The 22,787-nt window shown below is 37.5% G+C and overlaps 3 protein-coding genes across 5 annotated transcripts; 1 reads left to right on the forward strand and 2 right to left on the reverse strand.

Moving 5' to 3' along the window:
* Positions 1–1,803: 1,803 nt before the first annotated feature.
* Positions 1,804–7,649, reverse strand: bud23 (BUD23 rRNA methyltransferase and ribosome maturation factor). The gene is made up of 12 exons (XM_028464885.1): positions 7,494–7,649; positions 6,931–6,968; positions 6,037–6,132; positions 5,749–5,831; positions 4,568–4,664; positions 4,371–4,467; positions 4,234–4,284; positions 4,051–4,136; positions 3,835–3,880; positions 3,686–3,747; positions 2,357–2,446; positions 1,804–2,246 (listed from the first exon to the last, which is right to left on the reverse strand). The coding sequence occupies exons 1-12, from the start codon at positions 7,539–7,541 to the stop codon at positions 2,192–2,194; spliced, it is 849 nt and encodes a 282-aa protein (XP_028320686.1). The 5' UTR covers positions 7,542–7,649; the 3' UTR covers positions 1,804–2,191.
* A 1,188-nt stretch (positions 7,650–8,837) lies between these two features.
* Positions 8,838–10,888, forward strand: dnajc30b (DnaJ (Hsp40) homolog, subfamily C, member 30b). Its single transcript, XM_028464347.1, has one exon. It carries the CDS (start codon positions 8,881–8,883, stop codon positions 9,913–9,915), a length of 1,035 nt encoding a protein of 344 aa, XP_028320148.1. The 5' UTR covers positions 8,838–8,880; the 3' UTR covers positions 9,916–10,888.
* An 870-nt stretch (positions 10,889–11,758) lies between these two features.
* Positions 11,759–22,531, reverse strand: LOC114474209 (rab5 GDP/GTP exchange factor-like). 3 transcript variants are annotated; one of them, XM_028464346.1, is made up of 9 exons: positions 22,376–22,531; positions 19,949–20,130; positions 19,623–19,792; positions 17,885–18,060; positions 16,711–16,792; positions 16,492–16,624; positions 15,264–15,355; positions 14,947–15,203; positions 11,759–13,585 (listed from the first exon to the last, which is right to left on the reverse strand). In XM_028464346.1, exons 2-9 carry the CDS (start codon positions 20,116–20,118, stop codon positions 13,151–13,153), a joined length of 1,515 nt encoding a protein of 504 aa, XP_028320147.1. In that variant the 5' UTR covers positions 20,119–20,130; positions 22,376–22,531; the 3' UTR covers positions 11,759–13,150. The 3 variants fall into 3 exon arrangements, with proteins under 3 accessions (XP_028320147.1, XP_028320145.1, XP_028320146.1); XM_028464344.1 differs by having other exon boundaries at positions 14,947–15,355; XM_028464345.1 differs by lacking the exon at positions 22,376–22,531 and adding an exon at positions 22,180–22,327 and having other exon boundaries at positions 14,947–15,355.
* Positions 22,532–22,787: the final 256 nt, after the last annotated feature.

A 22,787-nucleotide genomic window follows, 5' to 3' on the forward strand; every position in this document is an offset into this window, starting at 1 on the left:
ACTTTTTGTCATATTTGCTAAAGCTGTCACTATGTAAGGACAGCTTTACCTGAAACCAGTAGTTTGTGTGAAAAAAAAAAAATCAGGCTCATTGAGTCCCACCTGTTGCTCCTGCAGCCTTTGTCAAAATGCCAGAATCCACCACGACTGAGAAAAAAGAACCAATCAGAGCTAGGATTTTATTTGATGGGCTGTCTGACAGCTGTTGCTCACAGTCCCCGCCCCTTTCCCGGGGCTGGAGCGCCGTCTTTTCTACAGTGTATGGTCTGGAGGAGTAGAACATGGAATTAGCCACTTTTCTGCTTAAAAGGTAATTACTGCTGCTTTATTTACATTATGTTTGATCTGTAATTGTCACACTAGAACTCTGTAGTCAGTGCATGTGTTCATGTGCGCACAGCAGCCTCCGTGTGGGCTGCTGTAAGTGACACTGTGTTGTTGCTGCTGCTGCTGAGGTGTGTACACATAGACAAGCGCTGGAGTAATATGCTTTTAACAGTGCATGTTACATTACTGTGATGTGGCTGTCGGACTAACGTTAGCTTGTTAGCTCCTCTGAGGGAGGGACTATGAAAAGTTTGGAGGTAGGGCAAGAGAGCAGCTGGAGGAGAGAGGGATCTGAAGTCGTGGACTGCACCTTTAAGTCTCACAGATGTAAAGGAAAAACGTGAATGTCAATGAAAAGCCTAAATTCTGAAGTTAGACATTCCAACTTGTCTGACACCATCAAACCACAACCTAAATCTGGGAAATTGTTCAGAAAATAAACCATGGCCCACAGTGTTTTTCAACCTTTTTTGAGCCAAGGCACATCTTTTCATTTCACTGAAACAACTTCTTTGCAGCCTATATTACCAGTATACAGTCATTCTTATCAAAGTGTTTTGAATGCAAATCAAACAAAAAACTTTTTATTATCTTTCATACTTTGCATACCTGATCCACGTCATGGGAGGGATAAAGGTAAGTTTGTATATACATATTTTTTTTAAATTATATAATTTAATATTACCTGTATATAATGTATAAAATATAAATATTTTATTCTTACTGTCTGTGCACTTCGGGACAGGGAGGGGCTCGCTGCCGTACAATGGCATTTTTGACAATAATTAATTTTTCAAAAATATTTTTCAGATCACTTAGGTGAAATTGAAACTCTGAGTTAAGAACCTAAGTACTGAGAATCAGAATAATAGTGGCTGTAAAAAACTAGAGGAAAATAATTAATAATACAGTTAAAACAAACTAAGTTTAAAATATTTCCTACTGAGTTAAATGCACCTTAAGTAATTAAAAATATGATAAAGTCGAAAGTTCATGAAGTGTAATTAGTAGATTTCTTCAGACTTATTGTCTGGCCAAAGAACTAAAGAACTTTCACTTCCAATTCATTATCCAATCAAACGGTCCGTCCATGACCAACAAACTTCACATATTGACAATGACAAAGTGCATGTTTGTGGCTGTAGTTGGCTGTCATCCTGTAGGACATCTTCCTAATAAGGGCACACATGCTTGATCAAGTAACACAGATTTGAAAATTGTTTATTAAACTTACAGATTAGAGTGGTGGGATGAAATTAACCAGTATCACTAAACAACTAAACATCAACTTTTTAAATAAAGACAAGTAGTTACATTTCAATACTGTGTTGGTAACTATGCACTACAGAAATCAAATATCCTATTCATACAGATGGAGGTCAGCTATATTTGTAGCCACAGCTGCCCGTGGGATGGTTCAATCCAGGTGAAAATGGATGATTTTCTTAATTTTTTTTAAAAATGACAACACAAAGCTACACCAGCAACAATTTGTTGTTTTATTTTGAGTACATCACACAACAAACAGTTGATTTGGCATTAGTAATGGTACAGCCCATAATATAACAACATTGTTTTATTCCTGACTGTGACGCTGCTGGAAATCTGCTTTCCCTGTGTTGTGTGCCACCAGCGGGCTATAGTGAGCCAAGCTGAACACAAAGTGCACACTCACCCCAACATGCTGCCATATGCAGATGAGGAGTAAAAGCCTTCCTCACATTTGCAGCATTTCAATGTTTTAGCAAAGATTGAAAACTTCAAAAAAAAAGAAAAGTCCAACCTCCCGCAGAGGTGAGGGTCTGTGTGTGAGAGCTGCTGGTGCCGGATGATGCTAATGAAGGCGCAGCTGCATGAGTCCAAACTAGAAATGAGGTCTCCTCTGACGTCCTGTGTATTTGGTATCAGCTCTCACCTCTCTGTGTGTCAACAAACCAAGCAATGACAGGAACGGACGTCAGTGACTAATAAATACATTTCCACTGTTTAAGAAGCTTGAATTTAAGAGATTTCAAAACAAAGTCATTACCGTCCCTGTCGTCTTCTTCTCTCCTTCTTTTCTAGAATCCAGTCACGTCCCTTCTTGCCAGACTTCCCTTTCATGTTTTTAAAACGGCACCTTCACACAGACAAAGTGGACCAGGTCGGTTGTTTCAAAGTATTTTATGTATGAGGGAGGAAAACCTGCCTGACGGGCGTTTCAGTCAGGCAGGACGACGGCCCTTTGAAAATTAATGTTGGTCATCAGGCCTCATCAAGACAGGTAAGAGTGAACCTGCATGTCGTAAGGTCGAGACCAGCACTGGATTAAAAGACACCATTTAACTTTATATCAAACCTGCATCCATACATTTCAAATACTGTAGATAAATGTATTAATGTGATGCACTTTTGAAGACACATTAAATCTAAGATGTCAGACAACATTTTAACAATGACCTTAAAAAATGACTGTCTTACCTTCTCAAATACTAGGGGTGTGCATTGCCATGAATCTGACGATACGATGTGAATCATGATTTGCATGTCATAATACAATATATCCTGACACTAAACAATACGATATACAATATAATAAATTTCATCTTTACAAGTACAAAATGGTATCAAAATACAATTTATTTCATTTTTTTTTTTAAACTTGCGAGAACAAGTAAATGGTAACTACCTGTAACTCAAGTACCAATATCAAAAACAAGTGGTATATGTTTGTCAAACTGTCAAATTCCATTTTTCAGAAAAGTTTAACTCTTGCTTCTACAACAGATTCTGTTAAGTTCTTAAGAAGAAATAGCCACATATATCTATAAAAGTGCCCAGTATGTTTTATGTACATAAGCTAAAATGCATTGAGGGGTGAGGCAGTTAACACGGTTTGATGTGGTTCACTGACACCTAGTGACCAGGCATTTACGTACTATGCATATGTTTGCGAAATTAAATGGGTTTTTTTTGTTAAAAACACAATTAAAAACATTAATTTTGACATTTTTTGGATGAATACGATAGTTGGGCGGTGAAATATCGCTAAATCATTTTTTTCTTACACCCTTATCAAATAAGGTAAAGATTGTCCAGCAGATTTGTCAAGAATTGGATGTATTACTTACTTGCAAAGCAACCTCATAAAACGAAAAACAAAAAGTACATTTTGAGACAGAAAAACTTGGCAAAGTCCATAAATACACAAAAGCTTAAAGCAATTAGTTTACAAACCCTAAAAACAACTTTCTACTCATTAGTTTAAGACACATGACATGATTTACTTGCATTTTATCGGCTACAATGAACACAAGTCAGAAAACTGAGTCAAGTGAGCTAAAAATGTGAATTTTTATCATCTGTGAACTATATTTACCGTTGTCCTGAGAACTGGACCTGGTTTGGGATGGTTCTCTCTGAGGTTTCTGATCCCAAACCCTGAAAAACACAAAACATGAACACAGGGATCATCATGAGGCAAAAATAACAACATCAACACCAACTGTAAACATCTGCGCTTCTTACTTTGGGAAGGACTCCTGACATTCCAGCAAACAGACACAAGAAGAACCTGGAAATAAGCAGGAAGATGGCTGCATTAAACACTATATAACACATCGTCATCATCCTGCTGTAATCAGCCCATGTGTTAGGGACACACTGCAGCTGATAAGAAAAATGAAGACACAGACAGGCTGAACTCCAAGAAATAAAACCATCCTGCCTTCACTGTACACTGACTTTTTTGCTTTGCTGCTGTTGGGATAATCCACCACCATTCCTCCACTGAAACCTGCCTTCATGGCCTGCGTTGTGATCAACTCCAGCTTTGGAGAATAAACAGGAAACCTCACAGTTAACGCCAAAATCTAGCAAAACAATCACATCCTTTATCCACTGGTAGACACTACAGTTTGATTTTACCTGCTCTGAGTTTTCAGGATACAGCTGGAAAACTGCACGAGAGCCTCTGGACTGCAAAGAATCAAAGTGTCTATCACAAAGTCTTATTAATTGTATCAGGCTTATAATCATAAAACCAGCTAATGATATAATCTTACCAAAGAGGAATACAGAGTACTAAAGAAGGTATACAGTCTCTTTGGAGGGCTGTGTGTCCTTTTGTCTGCGTTACAGAGCCACTGCAGAGCCGATATGCTGATTGGACAAACACAAGAAACCAGAGTTTGTTTTGGGGAACTATTGAAATGTTAAATATTTAGTGTTTATTATCACTAATACTTTGCTTTGTTTTCACCTGATGCAGCCGTCGAAGGTGCCGGGTCGAAAAGGCATCCCGTGGCCCATGTCTCCCAGTACGAGGTCCCCTTCTACCTCTCTGTCCAGGGCCACATCTGATACACAATCAACAGTGTGAAAAAATTAAGAATGACAAATAACAACAACCTGAAAGCATTCCTTTAGTGAAGTGAAAAACACATGCTTACTGTTCATAGTTAATTTTATTTTGGGTATGTGTGTGTATTTATATAAAGTTTAGGTTGCTTGGCCTGCCTGTACAGCATGTATTATGTTTTTATGTTCTCTACTTTAAAAAATAAAAACAAATAAAAGTGTTGCTTATATTTAATCAAACAAAATGATAGGATTGTTTTAGTTCTAGCACAATTTAAATCAAACTGCGTGAAGGTGGCCATGATGTTGAAAAAAAAATGGATTAGCCGATATATTACGTCGCGCGATTCTCGGATCGATTCAAAATGCATCCATATCGATTTTTTTTTTTTTTTTTTTTTTTGCCTGGGCATGTTGACCATCTTGTTTTTTCAAAAAAATCTAAAAAGAAAGAATTAACTTTTTGCATTTATTTGTTGTTCTAGGCATATACCTCAGTTAAGTTGCACTAAAGTCAAAGTTGGTTTAAAAGCCACAGGCAGATTGTTATTGTTATTTCTTTATTTTAAGTTGTTGGCACATGACATGTTAAAGCCAATGTTTTGAGTGTAAAATATGCCAATAAAATATGTTTCATACATAATGTTCTCATGAAGGTGTACACATTTACAGAATAGTTGTTTCTAAAGTCATATATATTTATAAAAAAACACTTTAATATTATTATCGTGACCTATGTATCTGGATATGAATCGTATCGCCAGTTGTCAGACAGTACACACCCCTAAACTACAATGAGTTTTCTACTCCTGGCTCGACTAATGTTTAAATGTTTGATGAAAGTTTCAGTTTTGCAGGTTAAACTGGATGATCTGATGGGTTCGACTCTTTGGTCTACTCTACACCATCTGATCCTAATAGAGTTTCACATTTATTAAGGTTATAAACATTAATAGTATTATTATTATAAAAGGTTATAGACATTTTATTGATTGTAGCCAAACAACATAAATTCTGAGGTAAAAAAAAGAAGAAGCATGTTTCAGGGTTAATTATTTCAATGGAGTTCTTGATGAAACTGACCCAGCATTGCAGTGCTAATGTCGACACCAACCCAGTAGTGTCCCTCCTCTGACAGATAGTCTCCACTGAGACCAGAGCCACACCTAGAGGTAGTGGAGGACAGTAAGCAGAGGGTTTAGTCATGGTAGACGCAAAAATTAACAAATTTACAACGTACATCAAAAACAACACCTTAAATATTCACTTTTTTATAGAAAATGTTTACCACAGCCAAAGGATCATTACACAGTGTGACTGTGAGTTTAGGTTTAACTCTGACTGTAAGTACACTCATTAATTCTATCTTACCCAACATCCAGCAGGAAACAGGGCTGACCCTCGGGAAGGTTCAGAAGCTCCACAGCTCTCTCTGACATCTGAGTCTGGATCTCAATCATCCGGGAGCTGCAGACAAACAAAATTACATTTTAAAAAAACACAACAGACTGCAAATAATTTTACAAAAAATATATAAATATGCAATATTGTGTCTAAGGTTGTGAGTCTTACACGAGATAAGACAGTTTTGCGCCACGGTTCATATGTTTAGCACAACTGTTCTGAAAGGTTACGTCCACCATTTTTTAATCGAAGTATCTATTGATACGGAAACGTATCAATAGCCTCCGAGACTATGGGTACGTTTTCCGGACATGTGCCTGTTTTTTACAGGAATGGCGAGTGGTCTAAGGCGCAGCACTCAAAGATCCTTCCTTCCGCTAACGTGGGTTCAAATCCCACTTTTGTCATATATATTTTTTCATTTTAACATATTTAACATGGCAAATTCCACATTTAAAAATACATATTCATTAAAAAAAAATTAAAAAAAAACATTTTAGGATATTTCCTGGGTTAGGGTTAAGGTTAGGGCTACAATAAAAGGATTAGCGGGGTAGCTAAAAAAAAAAAATGAGCTAAAATAAAACTAATGGAATGTTAAGTCACGTGGTGCACCAATCACGTCACCTGAACTGGCCAATGAGGGACGCTCCGTGCGAATACACTGGCAGGCTATTCGTTCGTTTCCGTATCAATAGCCACAACGTTTTTTAATCACAGAGTAGTCAGGTTTTTTTTCAAAAGTGAATGATTATATTAAAGCAGAAAGACATTTGAATCAAGACGGAAAACTAAACCAAGATTAGATTTGCCTGAATAACCTGCACTATCAGAGAAGTCAGACTTACACAATATACTTACTTTTGAGAGTACTTCTTTGCTTCATCTTCATTATAAAACTGCAAAAAAATAAAAACAACGTTCAACACAAAGCGATGAACAAAGCCTAGTATTTTAAAAAAGTTGAATACTGTAATAAAGGTTCCTGAATATATTTATTAGTTGTTTTCAAATCTTGATTTGGTCTCATTTTTGTCTCAATCTGTCTCGCACAGCCTTAATCCTGGCACTGTGTATGAAGAACACTGAACAGATAAACACTGAATATGGTTCATCACTGAATAAAAAGGTTTGCATGATTGTTGGCAGGTCAATAACAAAATAAAATACATAATGTTCTGATGTCATTAAAAACAATTTTACATCAAGCAGAAAAATAATGTGTAAATTTGGTTTAAATCCGCTGTGTAGCTTTAGAATACACGACTAAATCAAGTTTATCAAAACTAATATAAATGGATAAAGTAACAATTAGCTTTGCTACTCGTTTTACCGATTATGACCGGGCATCGATTTGTTTGGTCTAAAATAACAGGTATAAAGTAATGAAAAGCAGCGTCTGTAAACACTACAGACCAACTGACCACATCTGGAGGGGCTGAGTGTTCCGGTCGTCGACAGCTGGAGGCCATAATATTCCTGATAACGGGTTTACTTCTTCATGAAAAGAAATATTTACTCCAAACACGTGAAACAAGTGACGTAATTTTCAGGCGACAGCAAAAAAAATCTTCTTCTATGACAATATTGTGTGTAAGGACGTATATATCGCCCTCTAGCGTCCATTTTACAACATTGAAACAAGTTGAAAAGAAACAACCAGCAAAAATGTTAATATTTTGCAAAAAAATACGAAAACTTATGAAGAAACGAAACAGTTTATTTTCTATTTAAAAGTAATAAATTAATTTATAAACTAGTTAGTTATTTATTGGTATATTTCTAAATTGCCAACACACTACACAACAAAAATCTACAGATTGTATATGAAGATCTATGTAAAACATGGTACAAAAATCTACAGTTCTAATAGCTTTTTTGGTAGTTATTTATTGATGTGGTGTATTGTTTCATTTTGGCTTTAAACATTAGAACGGCAGGTTATACTCTAATTTTGATTTATAAATGTATTGTAAATGTTAAATTTAGAGGTAGTTATTATTTAATTATTAATGTAATAGTGATTTTTTTTAATTAAATTAGTTTTATGATGAATACGTCAAAATATGACAGGGAAACTTCTGAAAATATTATAAAATATTTATTTCCAAAAAGCTGAAGAGTATGTTCAAACCTAAAAATGTCTGGTGAGTATTTTCAGGACCCTGTTCATCAGAATCAGTTTTATTGCCAAGTGGAGTTTTTATACAATATAAGGAATTTAACTTGATGAATGCGAAAAAACAAAAACAAACCAGAAATAGTATATTTATAATAATTATTATTATAATAATAATTTTTCTTATTATTATTATTATAAATGTGAAGGATGAATATAAATATTAACACATATACAAGTAGTGCATGCAATATTGGTATTGAACAGTTCACATTTATTTATCTTTTATTTTCTTATCTTTGTAGTAACGTGCTGAAGAGAAATAAAATGAATAAATATTATTAACCTCGATGCTACTCAGTATAAGCCTTTTCACACTCTCGCTCTGCTTCAGTTCTCGCGCATGAGGTCAAAGGTAAAATATGTGTAATATTATTAATATGAACACTAATGAAACACGAACAGAGTGTTGTAATAACATTACAAACGCTTTTCGGTTGGAAATATCATCAGAATGAATGAGCTTGTTTACGTGTTTCTACCTCTCGACCTACTCCCCTCGTCCCCACTCAGGTCGCGCATGCGCAGTTTCAGAGTGTGAAAAGGCTTATCACGTAACATTGTCATTTGACCTGCACTTACCCTGTCAACATGCAGGAAGTGACGTGGTAAATCCCGCCCCCGTCCTCAAAATGGCGGAGGTCGGTCATAAGCTCTGTGGAGGAGCCTGCCGGTTGTCCGCTGTCATTAGCAGCCAGAGCCGCCCGGTGAACACCGGAGGAGACCCCGGCTCGCTCACGGTAGCATGTGCCTCCGTTAGAGACGGGACTGCGTGGTATCGACAAGACGAGTTTGTGTCTCCATTTCGAGCAGCAAAACACAAGGTAAACAGCGTCAGAGGAAGTGGGCGTCAGCTGGAAGAGGTGCTGTTACTCTGCACACCTGTAAACACACAGTTACATTGTGTTTTAGGGAAGCGTCCACCTGCTCAAAAATCCTCAGTTTGGACCAGAAAAGATGTTTCCGATCCCTCTGTCTCCTTCACAAACCACCAGCAGCTCAGATCCTTGTGCACCGTGGTCCTGATCCAGAGGCCAAGCTGTGGATGGAAACATCTGGTGGTGAACCCAGTCTCTCCTGCAGCATCCAGGACCTACAGCTGGAGCTCAGTAGATGCTGCTCTGCTGCACCGGAGCAGGACGGCCTACTACGACATCCTCAGAGTGTCCCCCACTGCCACCCAGTCCCAGATCAAAACGGCCTACTACAAGCAGTCCTTCATCTACCACCCCGACAAGAACCCGAGCAACACAGAGGCCACGCTGCGCTTCTCTGAGATCAGTGAGGCCTACACGGTGCTGGGAAACATCAGCCTGAGGAGAAAGTACGACCGTGGGATCCTCAGTCAGTCTGATGTCCACAGTGCAGGGAGACCTTCCTCCAAAGAGGCCAGTAGTAGACCCAAAGGACCTCTACATCAGCAGCAGAAAGCTCACCGATTTACCCAACCTGGAGGAAAGCCTATTTTCGACTTTGACGCCTTCTATCAGGGTCACTACGGCGAGCAGTTGCAGAGAGAAAAGGTGATAAGAGCCAGGAAACAGCAGATGGAGGAGATGCAGAAGAAGAAGCAGAGAAGGTGGAGTGAGGAGAAACGGATGGAGTTTGCTGTGGCCATGGCAGTGACCATGGGGGGGCTGATAATCCTCAGCCTCAGCAAAATCTGAGAGCAGACGAGCAGGACTGCCTCAGATTATTCTGCAAACGATGCACTTTATCCTGACATTTTAAGATTTACAGTTTGCTGTTTGACACAAATGGCTTATTTTAAGAGAACACTCAGCCTTATCATTGGTCACAAACACACTGTATTGAAGTCGCAGGTTAAAGCAACTTTCTTTGATCTTGTGCTGGTATTTCAGCTACGTGTGCATTTTAGCAATATTTGTTATTTCAATTGTCATCTAAAGACATCAGAAAAATTTTCATGTGGTTTGAAATTCCTAAAGTAAAATTGTATGATTCAAATAATTAATTTCATTACAAAATCAAAACAGTTCAAAGGGAAATTCTTGCTTTCGCTTTTAGGAAAATAGTAAATGACACACAAACAAAACCTTAATAATTCAAATTTTAACAGCAAACAGTCAACACACAACATGTAGGGAAATGCTAATATTACTTATAACTTTAAACTTGAAAAAGAAAAAAAAGGTTGGCATTTTTCATCATGCATAAGATTATATTTAGCCTTCTCATTACACTCATCCAGCTCAATAACCTTCATACAAATATACAATTTTAATTAAAAAACCTTCACTGCTTTAAAGTGGGTTTACATCTGCATTGTTCTGCACACTACACTGCATTACTAATCAACATTATGTGAAAACTCTTAATAACAGACAAAACAAAGCCAAAATAAGATGAACTTATTTAGCCTTTTTTATCAGCCGTCTGTACCATCTCTAGGGTTGTGTGTCCAATTCCCTCTGATGAGGATAACGTGGCTGAGGCAGGAGTTAAAGGAGCTCATTGACACACTACACAGGGAGAATACAGCAGCTTTAGTGTACTTGGTGTTAGGGCTGAACGATTTTGGAAAATAATGAAATTGCGATTTTTTTTCCCCCTCAATCTTGCGATTTAATATGCAATTATTTTTTCAAGGGCCTCTTGTCATGTATTTTTCAATGTACACGAGCAATAAATCAATCTGTTTCATAATAAACACTTTCAGATTTATTTAAACTTTAAATAAATATAAAATATACAATTTAAAGCACAGATTACAACAATAAAGCAACAGAATCTGTGGCTTTACCTCTTCAACATATCTCACTTCACTTTTCATGAAACATGTAAACTGCACTTCTTATACACTCTCTGAACCTAACAGGACAAGAAAAAATAAAAATTGCAGCCTTTGTGATTAGAAAATCGTGTTTTATGATATCGCGACATCGCAAATGCAGTTAATCGTTCAGCCCTACTTGGGGGTCTCAATTAGTCTTTATGTAATCAGACTATTTTTGCTCAATACCATCTTTACCTAAAGTTACCCATAGCAACATTATAGTTTTTCAGCAGGGTAAAGCAAATCATTGAGCTGCAACATGTGGCCAGAATCAAACGAGGAATCCCAGAAGCCACAAATTGATCGGACAAACAGTATGTGTGACATGCAACTGAACCAGTTAGGGCTCTAGACTGGGGTAACACTCACTATTGTGCAAATCTGCAATCTCTTGGCTGAGCTGTGTGTTGTGTGCATTTGATTTTCCCCATCATTATACAGAGCAGGACAACATGAATAAACATTAAAAACGTTCTAGTGTATCTCCATCTATCCCAGATGGTTTACAAAAAAACAAACTGCTTAAAGGGTACCTATAGTGGAAATGTGTTTTATGCATTACCAATAATCAAAATAAATGCTTTTTTTAATCTTATAATTTCAAGTTACACACATGATGGTTTAAGTAAGACAATATATTTACACTCAAGTAAAAATTATTGTCTTTTAAATCAGAGATGATGATGAAAAAAGCATTAACGTAAACACAGGAATGAAACTGCACTTGTGTTTTTATTAATCTTCACACACCCATAGATGCAAATATATCAATACTGTCCTAATAAGTTACATTTGAATAGACAGGATTGCATTAGTTTATCTGGTACATCAACAAACCAAGAGGATGACGTGAAGATGTTTGAAATGAATACCTGATGGATGGTGCGTGCAAACTGCAAATGTCAGTTTACCCTCAAAGGAGCTTTTAATAAATAAAAGTTAAGAGCAAAGAGATACAAATGTAACATCTCTAAACAAAGGGATTTTTTTTTAACTCATGAGGGCTAGATCATTACAAATCATACGATGCTACAAGCAAAGTCTTTAGACTACTGTAAATATTACAGGATTAATATCTTACACCAGAGGAATCGAGATGTGCCATTCTGTAGAAAAATAAAATCACTTCTTTACATCCAGCCCAGGACTGGGAGCTCTGCTGAGAGCACAGGATGAGACCAGACAAAGGAAAGGGAGTGTCCTGGATCTAGATCCATAATGTCAGAAACACAGGCAACATGTCACATGCGCACACATACACACAGTTCCTCCTTCAGGAAGAAAAGCATGCAAATACAGCACAGGAATAAAAAATGTCAGAAACTTCCATCACTCAGATTTCTTCAATTTCCCCATTAATTGTTTATTTTTTTTTTTTTGCACCAAAGATCTGTTGGTCATTTTAAGTCTCTACAGCTTAGAGCGTAAATTAAAGAAACACTGAAAAGTTGCTGGTTTAAAAGTCACAATAATCCTGTAGCACCGAGGTACTGAAAATGTCATGGCAGATGATCAATTCATTCAGCTGCTTTGCTATTAAAGGATCAGTGGAGATAAACAGATACCTGGTACCATCCAAATATAGATTGAAGTAACCCAGGAAGATCAGGATTGTTGCGGTTAAACCAAAACTTCAATTTATTTTTTAGAAATAAATACATTTAAAATAAATAAAGTTGGAGTGCTCCTCGACTTCATTATCTAAGGTGACCAATGGTATAATAAATGGTTAGATATTTTAATAAAATACACAGAATGTGCTTTATAGTTTATACTAGTCTAGAATAAAATAAGTTTGTTTATTTCTTAGATAACAGGTTTGTTTAAATACTTTGGACATAAGTATTGATTGAAATCCAATTCATTAGCATTCTAATGATTAATATATGAAGCCAGTGGGTGGAGCAGAGGCTTCAACTGGAAAAGAAAAAAAAAAAGCCCATAACAGTCTTTAAAACAACAACCTTCTTTGAGTGATGTAATAAAATTCAAACAGACATCCTTCACCCACTCTGGTAAACTCTTTTTATGGACACAACAAAGATGGCTGAAGGGGAAACAGAAAAGGGAGATGATGGATGTGCATCAGCGGAGAAATGTAACCATTATCCAGCAAAAACCTGTGGTTGTAGCGGCGGGGGAAGCAGCTCATTCTCAACATTATCCGAGTCAATCGCTGAAGAAGCTGCTGTAGGAGTTGTTCCACTATCCGTCGTAACTGGGAGCTCTGGCGTCCCCGCTGGCAAACTATCCAGGACGCTCTGCACCTTCTGCTCCACCTCGTCCGTCCAGTCGATCAGGTCGCTCTCCATCTGCCGAGCTTTCTCCAGGACCCGCTCCTGCCTCACCCCGAGGCCCGTCAGCAGGTCCATGCTCTGGTTTACCTGAGTGAGTGCCGCGCTGCCCGTAGCGCTGGAGCACGCCGCAGTGGGCGGTGGCCAGTGAGGAGAGGCCTGGCCGGACATGTAGAGCTCAAACTCCTCAGGGCTGAGGTTCAGGGACGGACCATCCAACTTCTCAATGAAGGCCACGGCGCAGCACTGCAGAGAAGGAACCAGCAGCAGCCGTCAGACCAAAAACAATAACCACCACTTCACTACAAAGCTTTGAAATGCTTCAGCTGCTATTTACATTAGAGCTGGGAATCCAAATATCAACCCCAACATCTAACTAAATCTTTGATCTGTACTTTTGAAAGTATTAATTAATTAAATAAATTACAATGTAAATTTGGGACGTAACAGTTATGGTTTGCGGTGCCATTGAGTTGAAAGGGTCATACTCAGAGTAAGTATGTCTAGAGTTAAATTCAAATATAAAGCACGCACAAGCAGCCCTCGGCCTAATTTTGTGCAGCCCTCAAAGTTAATGAGAAAGATTACTCCAAAAACACATAAAATGATAAAACAAAATACAAAAACAGCAAAAAAAAAAAAAAACACAAAGTGACTCCAAAAAACATACAAAGTTACAGAATAATGTCCAAAAAGGACAACACACAAGATAACTACAAATGAATTAATGAAAAAAATATACATAGCAGCTTCAAAAATGACTCCTAAACACACAAAACACTAAAAGCCCACAAAACAATAACAATACATGAAACAACAACAAAGAGATACAAAACTAACAGAAAAGTATTAATGTATTAATGCTTAACCCAAGGCTACTAGAAAGAATGCTAGCCTGTAATGAAAACAATTCATTATCACCAATTGGCCTCCCCCAACACGCCAACTCAAGGATGCGTCTAATCTCACCGGGATGTTAACAGATCTGACTCTCAGTCCCCCCCCTTCCTATCCCCAACTACAAGCTGAACTCTCAGCTCTGAACCATAACATCTGATTGTATCAGAGGAGAGCAAAGCTTATTGAGTCTACGTCTTCTCTGCTTTGGTCTTCCCCGGCCTTCTACCCACCCCTCTCTCCTCCAGCTCATGAAGGTGTGGAGAAGCGCCCACTGGCTGCACACTGTGCCCACCAGCGGCTGGATATCCTCTACCCCTCTTCGCCGAACTCCCCTGTACTTTGTTCTCCTTTAGGGAATGCAGTTCTTAATCTGCCTTTTTCCCCTTCACCTCCCCTCATGTAGTTTTTCCCATTCTTCATCTAAATATGGGGCGCCTTGGCCCTTGGCAACCCACAGTTCTCCCGTTCCTGTCTCCAATGTTATTTGTGACTGTTCTTCCATGTTCTCTTTAGATGGGATGACACTGAAATTTTCTGTAAAGCACTTTGTGGTTTTTACCTGTGAAAAGCGCTCTATAAATAAAGATTACTTACTTACTACTGCTCAGATTTGTCCCTGTTCTAAACAATGATATGAATGTTGATAATTAGTTTGTAGTGCTAGTGCATCAAATTATCCCCGTTACCAACAACACATTTGTCCTCACCAGGTTGGTGAAATAATAACCGTCCTCTCCCGTCATGAGGCGGCTGGGGTTGCAGAAGCGCGTGATGTACTGGATGTTGGACTGCAGCCGCGGTGGGTTGGCTTTCAGCACGATGTAAATGAGCGTGGGCAGGAAGTCGTCTGCGGACGCAGCCTCTTTGGTGCTGACTTTGATGGCGTTGAAGATGTGTTTGCTGCAGCGGGTGACGCAGGCCAGCTTGTCTTTGGGAACTCGCTTGGAATCCATTTCAATCACATCTGGAACATGACAGGAGTGTGAGGGGAAAGGCAAGATAAGAATGACCTCTGCCAGCTTACCTGTGATGGCTTTAACAACACTGTCTGAGACCTCAGGGATCTCCTCATCCACAGGAACACACAGCATCTCGATGGTGACCCAGTGCAAAGATCTGGAGCAAAACAACAATTAATAACTTTGTACCACACTGTTAAACATAGCATTATGTTTGTGCTACAACAATGATCAATTTCAGATTTTGTCAGAGCTAGTTGAAGTTTTTGAGCACTAAAACATATATTAAGTACATTATGTACTGACAATAAGTCATTTGTATGTTTATTACTACCCTTGACCTTCATTGGAGGCGAATCAATTAATATTCAAAGAAACGTTAGTGGCACATTCATACTGTTGTGTATTGCTTTGAGAAAAAGGAAACTTTGGAACAAATATTACACCATATGAATTATGCTTTAACTCAGGGGTGTCAAACTCATTTTAATTCAGGGTCCAAATATAAAGCAGTTTGGTCTCAAGTGGGCCACATATTTTATGCAGGAAAAAGAGTAATATCAACTTTATTTTGCCCTAGTTTGCACTTCTACGTATAAATAAAATACAAAATATGTAAAAAACCAACAATACCCAAGCAATAAGTAATAAATATCAGTCTCAACAGGATCATTACTTTAAATTTCCTAGATTTTGTGACCAATTTCTATTTCATTAAAGAAAATATTGTGTAATAATTTGAGGAAAATTGAAGAATTTTGTAAAAATTTAGTTCTTTCAACTGCAATCATGTGATATAAGCGCTGGGAAAACTGTGTATTGTTGAATTTTATTAAATAGTGATTCATGTTTTCTCATTTTTACTTTCTCCTGTGGGCCAAAGTGGATGCTCAAAGGGGCCGGATTTGGCCCCCGGGCCATGAGTTTGACGCGTGATTTAGATGATATTTACTCTATTACATTCGCAACATCATGGATTATCCAGTCACATATAAGAAACGGACAATATCAGATAGCCTCAACAGGGTCTTCAGTTTAAATTTCCTTGATTTTGTAACAAATTTATATTTAATTGTTATGTATTTAATTGTATTTGTAAGAGTTTTGATTTTTTTTTTCTCCCACAGTTTGACATTAAAAATGTTTACCATAAGCAGTGTGAGGCCCTGCAAATATTGTTTTGTTTAATTCACACAATGATTCATGTTTTCTTTGTCATTTTTACGTTCTGCTGCGGGCCAAATTGGATGCTCCAGAGGGCCAGATTTGGCCCCTGACTAATTGAGTGCTGACCTAATCCGCTTCTGAATTGCGAGGTCTTTCTTCTCATCGTCTGTAGTCTCAGGACAGAAGACATCTTTGTACAGACGGATCATTATGTACTTTTCAACCTCATCCATGACGCTCTCTACGTGTTCTGAAGAACCTGAGAACATGCAAAACAAAATCAAATTATGTTTTTCTCCACCATTCATTACAGCGGATTCCCTTCATTTAGGCCTGAAGTGATACCTTTAAACTGGGTCAGGAGACGATCGGAGAGGTTCTGGTAGAAGTCTTGCACGCACTCCGAAAACTCGTCTACTTCGATATCCTAGCAAATAGTTACAAGATATTGCATTGCTAATAAAAAACACAATTTTATCAGTTAACATGTTTTGTTGTTTGTGGTAATAGTTCATTTTGGTCTCCATAACATTTTGTATGATCTCTCACAGCCAGCCCCATCAGGACACCAAACAAAGCATGATGATGAGTAGTAGCATGTTTCCCAAATGTTTAAATGAGTACAGAAAAAATAATTGCAGCACAATTAAAGTAACAAAAGCTGGTGTGAAATGAACTAAATTATAGTTTCATCATCATGATAGGAAGACTTCTGTTAAAGCTGCAAAAGATGGAATTTTTTTGTAGGCCTCACACATCAATAACTCAAAAATCCTTTGCTCAAAACAGAGATGTAAAAGGTTGAAATTGTCGCTCGAAAATTTGTTTTTACCTCCACTGTAAACACTGTTTATTGACATTGTCAGAAAGTTTTCGCACATTGCATTGTGGGATGTGGAGTCCCATAGACATGCATTTAAGTGTTTTTACTTCGTTCTTACAGGGATTTCTTGTGTTGGCCCCAAAAAACTCTGCCAGAGTGACTTTCCAACACATTTCCATTTTTTCCACAGAATAAAAGTTGGTGCAAAACAATGGCAGATGTTTATTTTGAGGCTTACACAAAAAAAACCGAACCTGGCTAAAATTGAATGTCTCGAGGAGTGAGGTGATATCACAGGAAACATCAGGAACAAAATAGAATAAAAATGGTGTTAAATAAATTATTGTTCTCTTTGTCTTGTAAAGAAACATCAAATCATGGTAAGAATAAAGTTAAAAAAAACAAACTTCTATGTTTCCGTTTCCGGGAGCTGAGCGTGGAGGTTCTGCAGCTGGACCCTCTTGCCCTCTTGAGAAACTTGGAGATTAAAATTAACATTCAAGGAGCAATTTCCACTTTTTGTTTTTGTTTTCGAGCTAATGATCATTGATTTATTAATCTATGAGTCCTTCACATCTCTATGTGAAAATAAACTATCATCTCTAGCAGCTTTCATACTACTCGACCTCGAATACATCTCAAATAAAAGCTAAATAAACCAATACAAGCTAGCAAAATGGCAGTGGTTATTATTACCCGCTTGTAGATCATGCTCTCAGTGAAGGCTCTGCACTGTTTGAAAATCTCCCGGCCAGACTTTAGAGGTTTGAGAAAGTCAATGAACTCTTTAGTTGTGATGTCGCTGTCTGCAGATGAATGTCGACCAGTTGAGGAACTGGGACTCGGACTGGAGTGTGCATCAAAGGAAACATCTGTGATGTGAGAGGACATGTATTGTTACTGGAGGCCGAGGCACAAACAAAAACAGACTTTCCCCGTCATAATTGTATGATGAGCAACATGCATTACTCAAACTGGGATTCAATAGATACACACATGCTGTGACATATTGCATTACAAACCACTCTCCAATTTCCCTTTGTAGCTTCACTCAAACCCAAAACACTGAATCAATGCTCAGCCTTAAAATGGATTATGATAAGGTTTTCATTTATTCAGACAATTGTTTTTCAGGAAATGTACTTTCATCTCCTGACATGTTTTGACTGTCAACTGCCAGTCTTCTTCAGAGGCGTCTGCTGATCACTTTGATGTGGCCTCGACTTCCGCGTAATCATTCCAGCAAGTCATTTTTGTTTTCTCTTTTGAATATGTCAAGGTTTCATTTTTGATGTGAAAGAACTTGTCGGAATTATTACGCAGAAGTCAAGGACACATCAAAGCGATCAGCAGACGCCTCTGAAGAAGACTGGCAGTTGACAGTTGAAACATGTCAGGAGATTAAAGTACATTTCCTTAAAAACAATTGTCTGAATAAATTAAATTTTAACATTATTTAAAAAGAAGACAAAATGAACTTGCTGGGATTACTTAAAATGGATTGGATATATGGAAACAAGCCTAAACAACACATAAGATTACAAATACATTTTCTAAAAAATATTGTGTCATTGTGGTACCCCTGAATCACTCATGAGTTTCTTCTGGATAACAATTAAGAAAAAAATTTGAATATAGTTTTGTTTGTGTTTGTCTCTAGAAACCTCACTGCAGAAGCAGGAGAAGTTACTATATTTGATCAGTTTGTCTAAAATTTATCCTAATTATTATTATTCCTAATATCCAGAATGTAAATAGTTGACCAATTTACAACAAATCTCACTTTACCAATACATTTGTGGGTTTTAATTGATATATATATATTTTTTTTTTTTTAAGTGTCTGGAGGAACGTTAAATGTAGCCATAGCCTCCTGGACTATAGGTATGTTTCCAGAGCTTTTCTACATAATGCGTTGCACTCACCACTATCGTGAGTTGGAATCCCACATTTGCCAAATAATTTTTTTTTATTTTAACATATTTAACATGGCAAATTCCAACTTTAAAAATACATATCAGACAAAAATAAACATCTTAGGGTTACGAATAAAGTTAAAGTTAGGGTTAGAGTTACAGTTTAGGGTTATAAATAGAGTTACAGTTACAGTTTAGGGTTAGAAATAGAGTTACAGTTACAGTTTAGGGCTAAAATAAAAGGGTTAGTGAGGTAGCTCAAAAATAAATATGAGCTTAAATACAAATTACGGAAATTTAAGTCACGTGGTGCACCTATCACGTGACCTAAACTGGCCAATGAGGGGCGCTGCATATCCACAGAGTGGCGGTCTACGAATATGTTTAACGTACCTGTAGCCACTGCCTTTTTTTTAGGCCAAAAGTGTGAGTGATACAAGACACCTGATCTAAGTTTCAGAAGCTTTGAGTAACAGGTATGGTTTTCACTCCAAACAAAAACAGAATGTTTTTTGTACCTTTTTTTGAGGGTGTTTTTGCAGTAAATAACTTTGTGACTGAGTTGACTCTGCTTGGCTTTTCTTTAGTTTTTCTTTCCTCCAACTTGCTCAAGGGTTTGATAGGAGTCGAGTGGGGCTGGGTCCTCTGCTGTCTGTATGCATAGGCTTCCTCTTCCTCCCTCTGCAGCCTGAAGGAACAGGAGTATATTATTAGTATCAGACTGCTGAGTTGGACAGAAAGGTAACAGACTTAGAGAAACAAAAGAAGGTAAGAGAGCGAATACTAAACGGCATCGTTCATAATTGATCAAAGTGTGCTGAAGGGAGACAGCAGAGAAACAGACCTCTCAGCAAGTGCCCAGTCCTCTTGTATCTGCTTTTGCTTCTCTCGTTGATTTTCATCTCGCCAACATTTCGAGCACAGGCCTTGCCAGGCAGCGTTTCCATAAAAACCACAGCCTTTTGTGCAAAGCAGCTCAGATGGGTCCACGTGGATCGCACGTCGTTGACTCATCGTCCTTTAACTCTTAATCAGAATAAGACAGAGCAGAATGTCTTGAAAATGATAGAAGACAAGGTGAATGGAATACAGAAATGTCTCAAGACATTACAGCATACGGTTGTCAAACCAAAAGGCTCCCAACAGTTCAATTGTAACATGAAAACACTTGTTCATATTGCCCCTCAAATGAATGCCTCCATGTTTTTCAAACATTTTCTAACCCTCAGAGCTGAATAATTATGATAACTGTTTTTAGTTATTCCAGCAAGTTATTTTTGTTTTCTTTTAATAAGGTTTCGTTTATTTAGACAACTGTTTTTCAGGAAATTTACTTTGATCTCCTGACATTTTTCAACCGTCAACTGCCAGTCTTCTACAGATACATCTGCTCTCTGCTGATCTCTTTGATGTTTCCTTCCTTGACTTTCGCAAAATAATTCCAGCAAATTATTTTTGTCTTCTTTATGCATTTGTTAAGTTTCGTTTATTCAGACAACTGCTTTTCAGGAAATTTACTTTGATCTCCTGACATGTTTCAATTGTTAAATAGAATAGAATTCAATAAGTTTAAGACTGGTCAGTATGGGTTGCATTATTTATTTGTATCAAATGCTCCATAAATTATAATCCCGGATTCTTGGGAATACAATTGCTTCAGGGATATGGAAAGCTTTAGATTCTCAATCACTAATTTATCTGAATAAGTGTTGCTGGGATAGTTACCTTAATATCATGACTGCATGTTTATTCAAATTTACAATAAAAGCCTATTCTATTCTATTGTAAAAGATAGATTGACATGTTATATGTAATTAAATCATCACTGACATTGTGCAACTGTGCTAATAGAAAATCCATGGTGTATGGATAGCAAACAACTGTGTCTAATGTTTTGTTTTTGCTCATGAGGCATCTTAAAAAGAAAGTGTCTAATTGTACAATTGTCGTACGGACAACCCCCTGTGCTATTCAAATGTTTACCGAAGTACAAATACTTAGCGTCTTAGGGTTAGGTTACGTATGAATATCACAACAATTCAAAAATACGTAGCATGTCCTTAACATACAGAAGTACAAGTACGTACCGTCTTCGTCACGTGACCTAAACTCACCAATGACGGGCGCTACGTACGGATATAATGTTGGTATACTGATACGGCTACCGTGCAAATAGACACTTTCTAAAAAGAATGGACTGTCTATTCATACGGAAACATATCCATAGACCCTGGGACTATTGACACGGAAATGTACATTTTCCAGACCTTTTCTACATAAGCATAATGTGCCTGTGTGTTTCCACTGTGCCAGGATGGCTGAGTGGTCTAAGCGCCTCACTAAAAAATTCTTCTGTGAATTCAAATCCTGCTTTTGTCATAAATATTTTTTCATTTTAACATATTTAACACGGCAAATTCCACCTTTACATATGCAAAAAATATTTACATTTTAGGGTATTTCCTGGTTTAGGGTTAGGAATAAGGTTAGGGCTGAAATAAAAGTTAGCAGGGTAGCTAAAAATAAATATTAACTAAAATGAAACTGAAGGTACTTTAAGTCACGTGGTGCACCTATCGCGTCACCTAAGATGGCCAATAAGGAGGCGCTCCGTACGGATAGAGGAGGAGTAAATTGATATGTTTCCGTACGAATAGCCATGGCCTTCTTTTTAAAATGCCTCGTGAGCAAAAAAACAAAACATTAGACACCGCTGTTTGCTATCCATACACAAAGGATTTTCTATTGGTGCAGTTGCACAATGTCAGTGATTATTTAATTACATAATACATGTCAATAACATATCACTCTTAAAAAAAATTTGTATTGCTATACAAACATTTAAATTAACATAAAATGCATTTAACAAGGTTTTTAGAGTAAAACTCTAGAGACCTCGGAGTGATCGTGTTTGATGCTTTCAAATCCAGAAGGATTCCCACAGAGTTAACTTGGTTTGAAGTCCGTTGAAATAGTCTCCCAGTAGCAGATTAGCATTAGCACCCACCCATAACGTTATAATAAGGTTATCAACCTTTAACTGGGCCTGACAGGCTTTTCCTATTATCACCAAACCTTTACTGCTGTGTTTCCTTTAGATGGTTACACTCTGAAGTCTTTGTCGCCGTTAGAAATTAGAAAAGACAACAATTACAAGCTAGTCTGAAGCTAGCGCACGTCAGCGTACTGCCGAAGAAACTCAACTGTTTTAATTCACAGCACACATGGAATGTCCTTTATTCATATAATGATGTCACTAACATCTCCATACCTGTTAATGTGTCCCAGGAAGGCTGGTGTTCTCTCTATGTCCTTTTATCGTTTCGAATGTTTACATTAGCTGGTTAGCTAACAACTCCCTGGCAAAGGATGCTGACTTTAAAGGAAGTCACACGGCGGAAGTTTGTCGTCACCTAGCGTCACAACGTCATAACTACGAATTTACTGACGCTTTCCAACTATAGTTTAAATATTAGAGATGTAACAATTCACTCAACTCCCGATACGATTCGATTCACGATACTGGGTTCACGATACAATTTATTTTACAAAATGGGAATGTAGACAAAAAAAATTTTGGGAAAAAAATAGAAAATACTGTATTATTTTCCTTTTATATTTCATTGTCAAAAGAATCCCTTGATAAACTATTCAAAACAATGCAATTTAACTAAAAATAAATC

This window comes from Gouania willdenowi, chromosome 13, assembly GCF_900634775.1.
Source record: "Gouania willdenowi chromosome 13, fGouWil2.1, whole genome shotgun sequence".
In the NCBI taxonomy this organism is placed as follows: Eukaryota; Metazoa; Chordata; class Actinopteri; order Blenniiformes; family Gobiesocidae; genus Gouania; species Gouania willdenowi.

Coding starts and splice junctions, on each gene's coding strand:
- bud23 (XM_028464885.1), bottom strand. CDS start 7,541: ATGGCCTCCAGCTGTCGACGACCGGAACACTCAGCCCCTCCAGATGTG. Junction 4,665..5,748: donor CATTAGCACTGCAATGCTGG/GTCAGTTTCATC, acceptor ATTGTGTATCAG/ATGTGGCCCTGGACAGAGAG. Junction 2,247..2,356: donor AGAAGAAGACGACAGGGACG/GTAATGACTTTG, acceptor GTTGACACACAG/AGAGGTGAGAGCTGATACCA.
- dnajc30b (XM_028464347.1), top strand. CDS start 8,881: ATGGCGGAGGTCGGTCATAAGCTCTGTGGAGGAGCCTGCCGGTTGTCC.
- LOC114474209 (XM_028464344.1), bottom strand. CDS start 20,118: ATGAGTCAACGACGTGCGATCCACGTGGACCCATCTGAGCTGCTTTGC. Junction 15,356..16,491: donor GCAATTCAGAAGCGGATTAG/GTCAGCACTCAA, acceptor GTTTTGCTCCAG/ATCTTTGCACTGGGTCACCA. Junction 13,586..14,946: donor GTTATTATTTCACCAACCTG/GTGAGGACAAAT, acceptor CCTTCTCTGCAG/TGCTGCGCCGTGGCCTTCAT.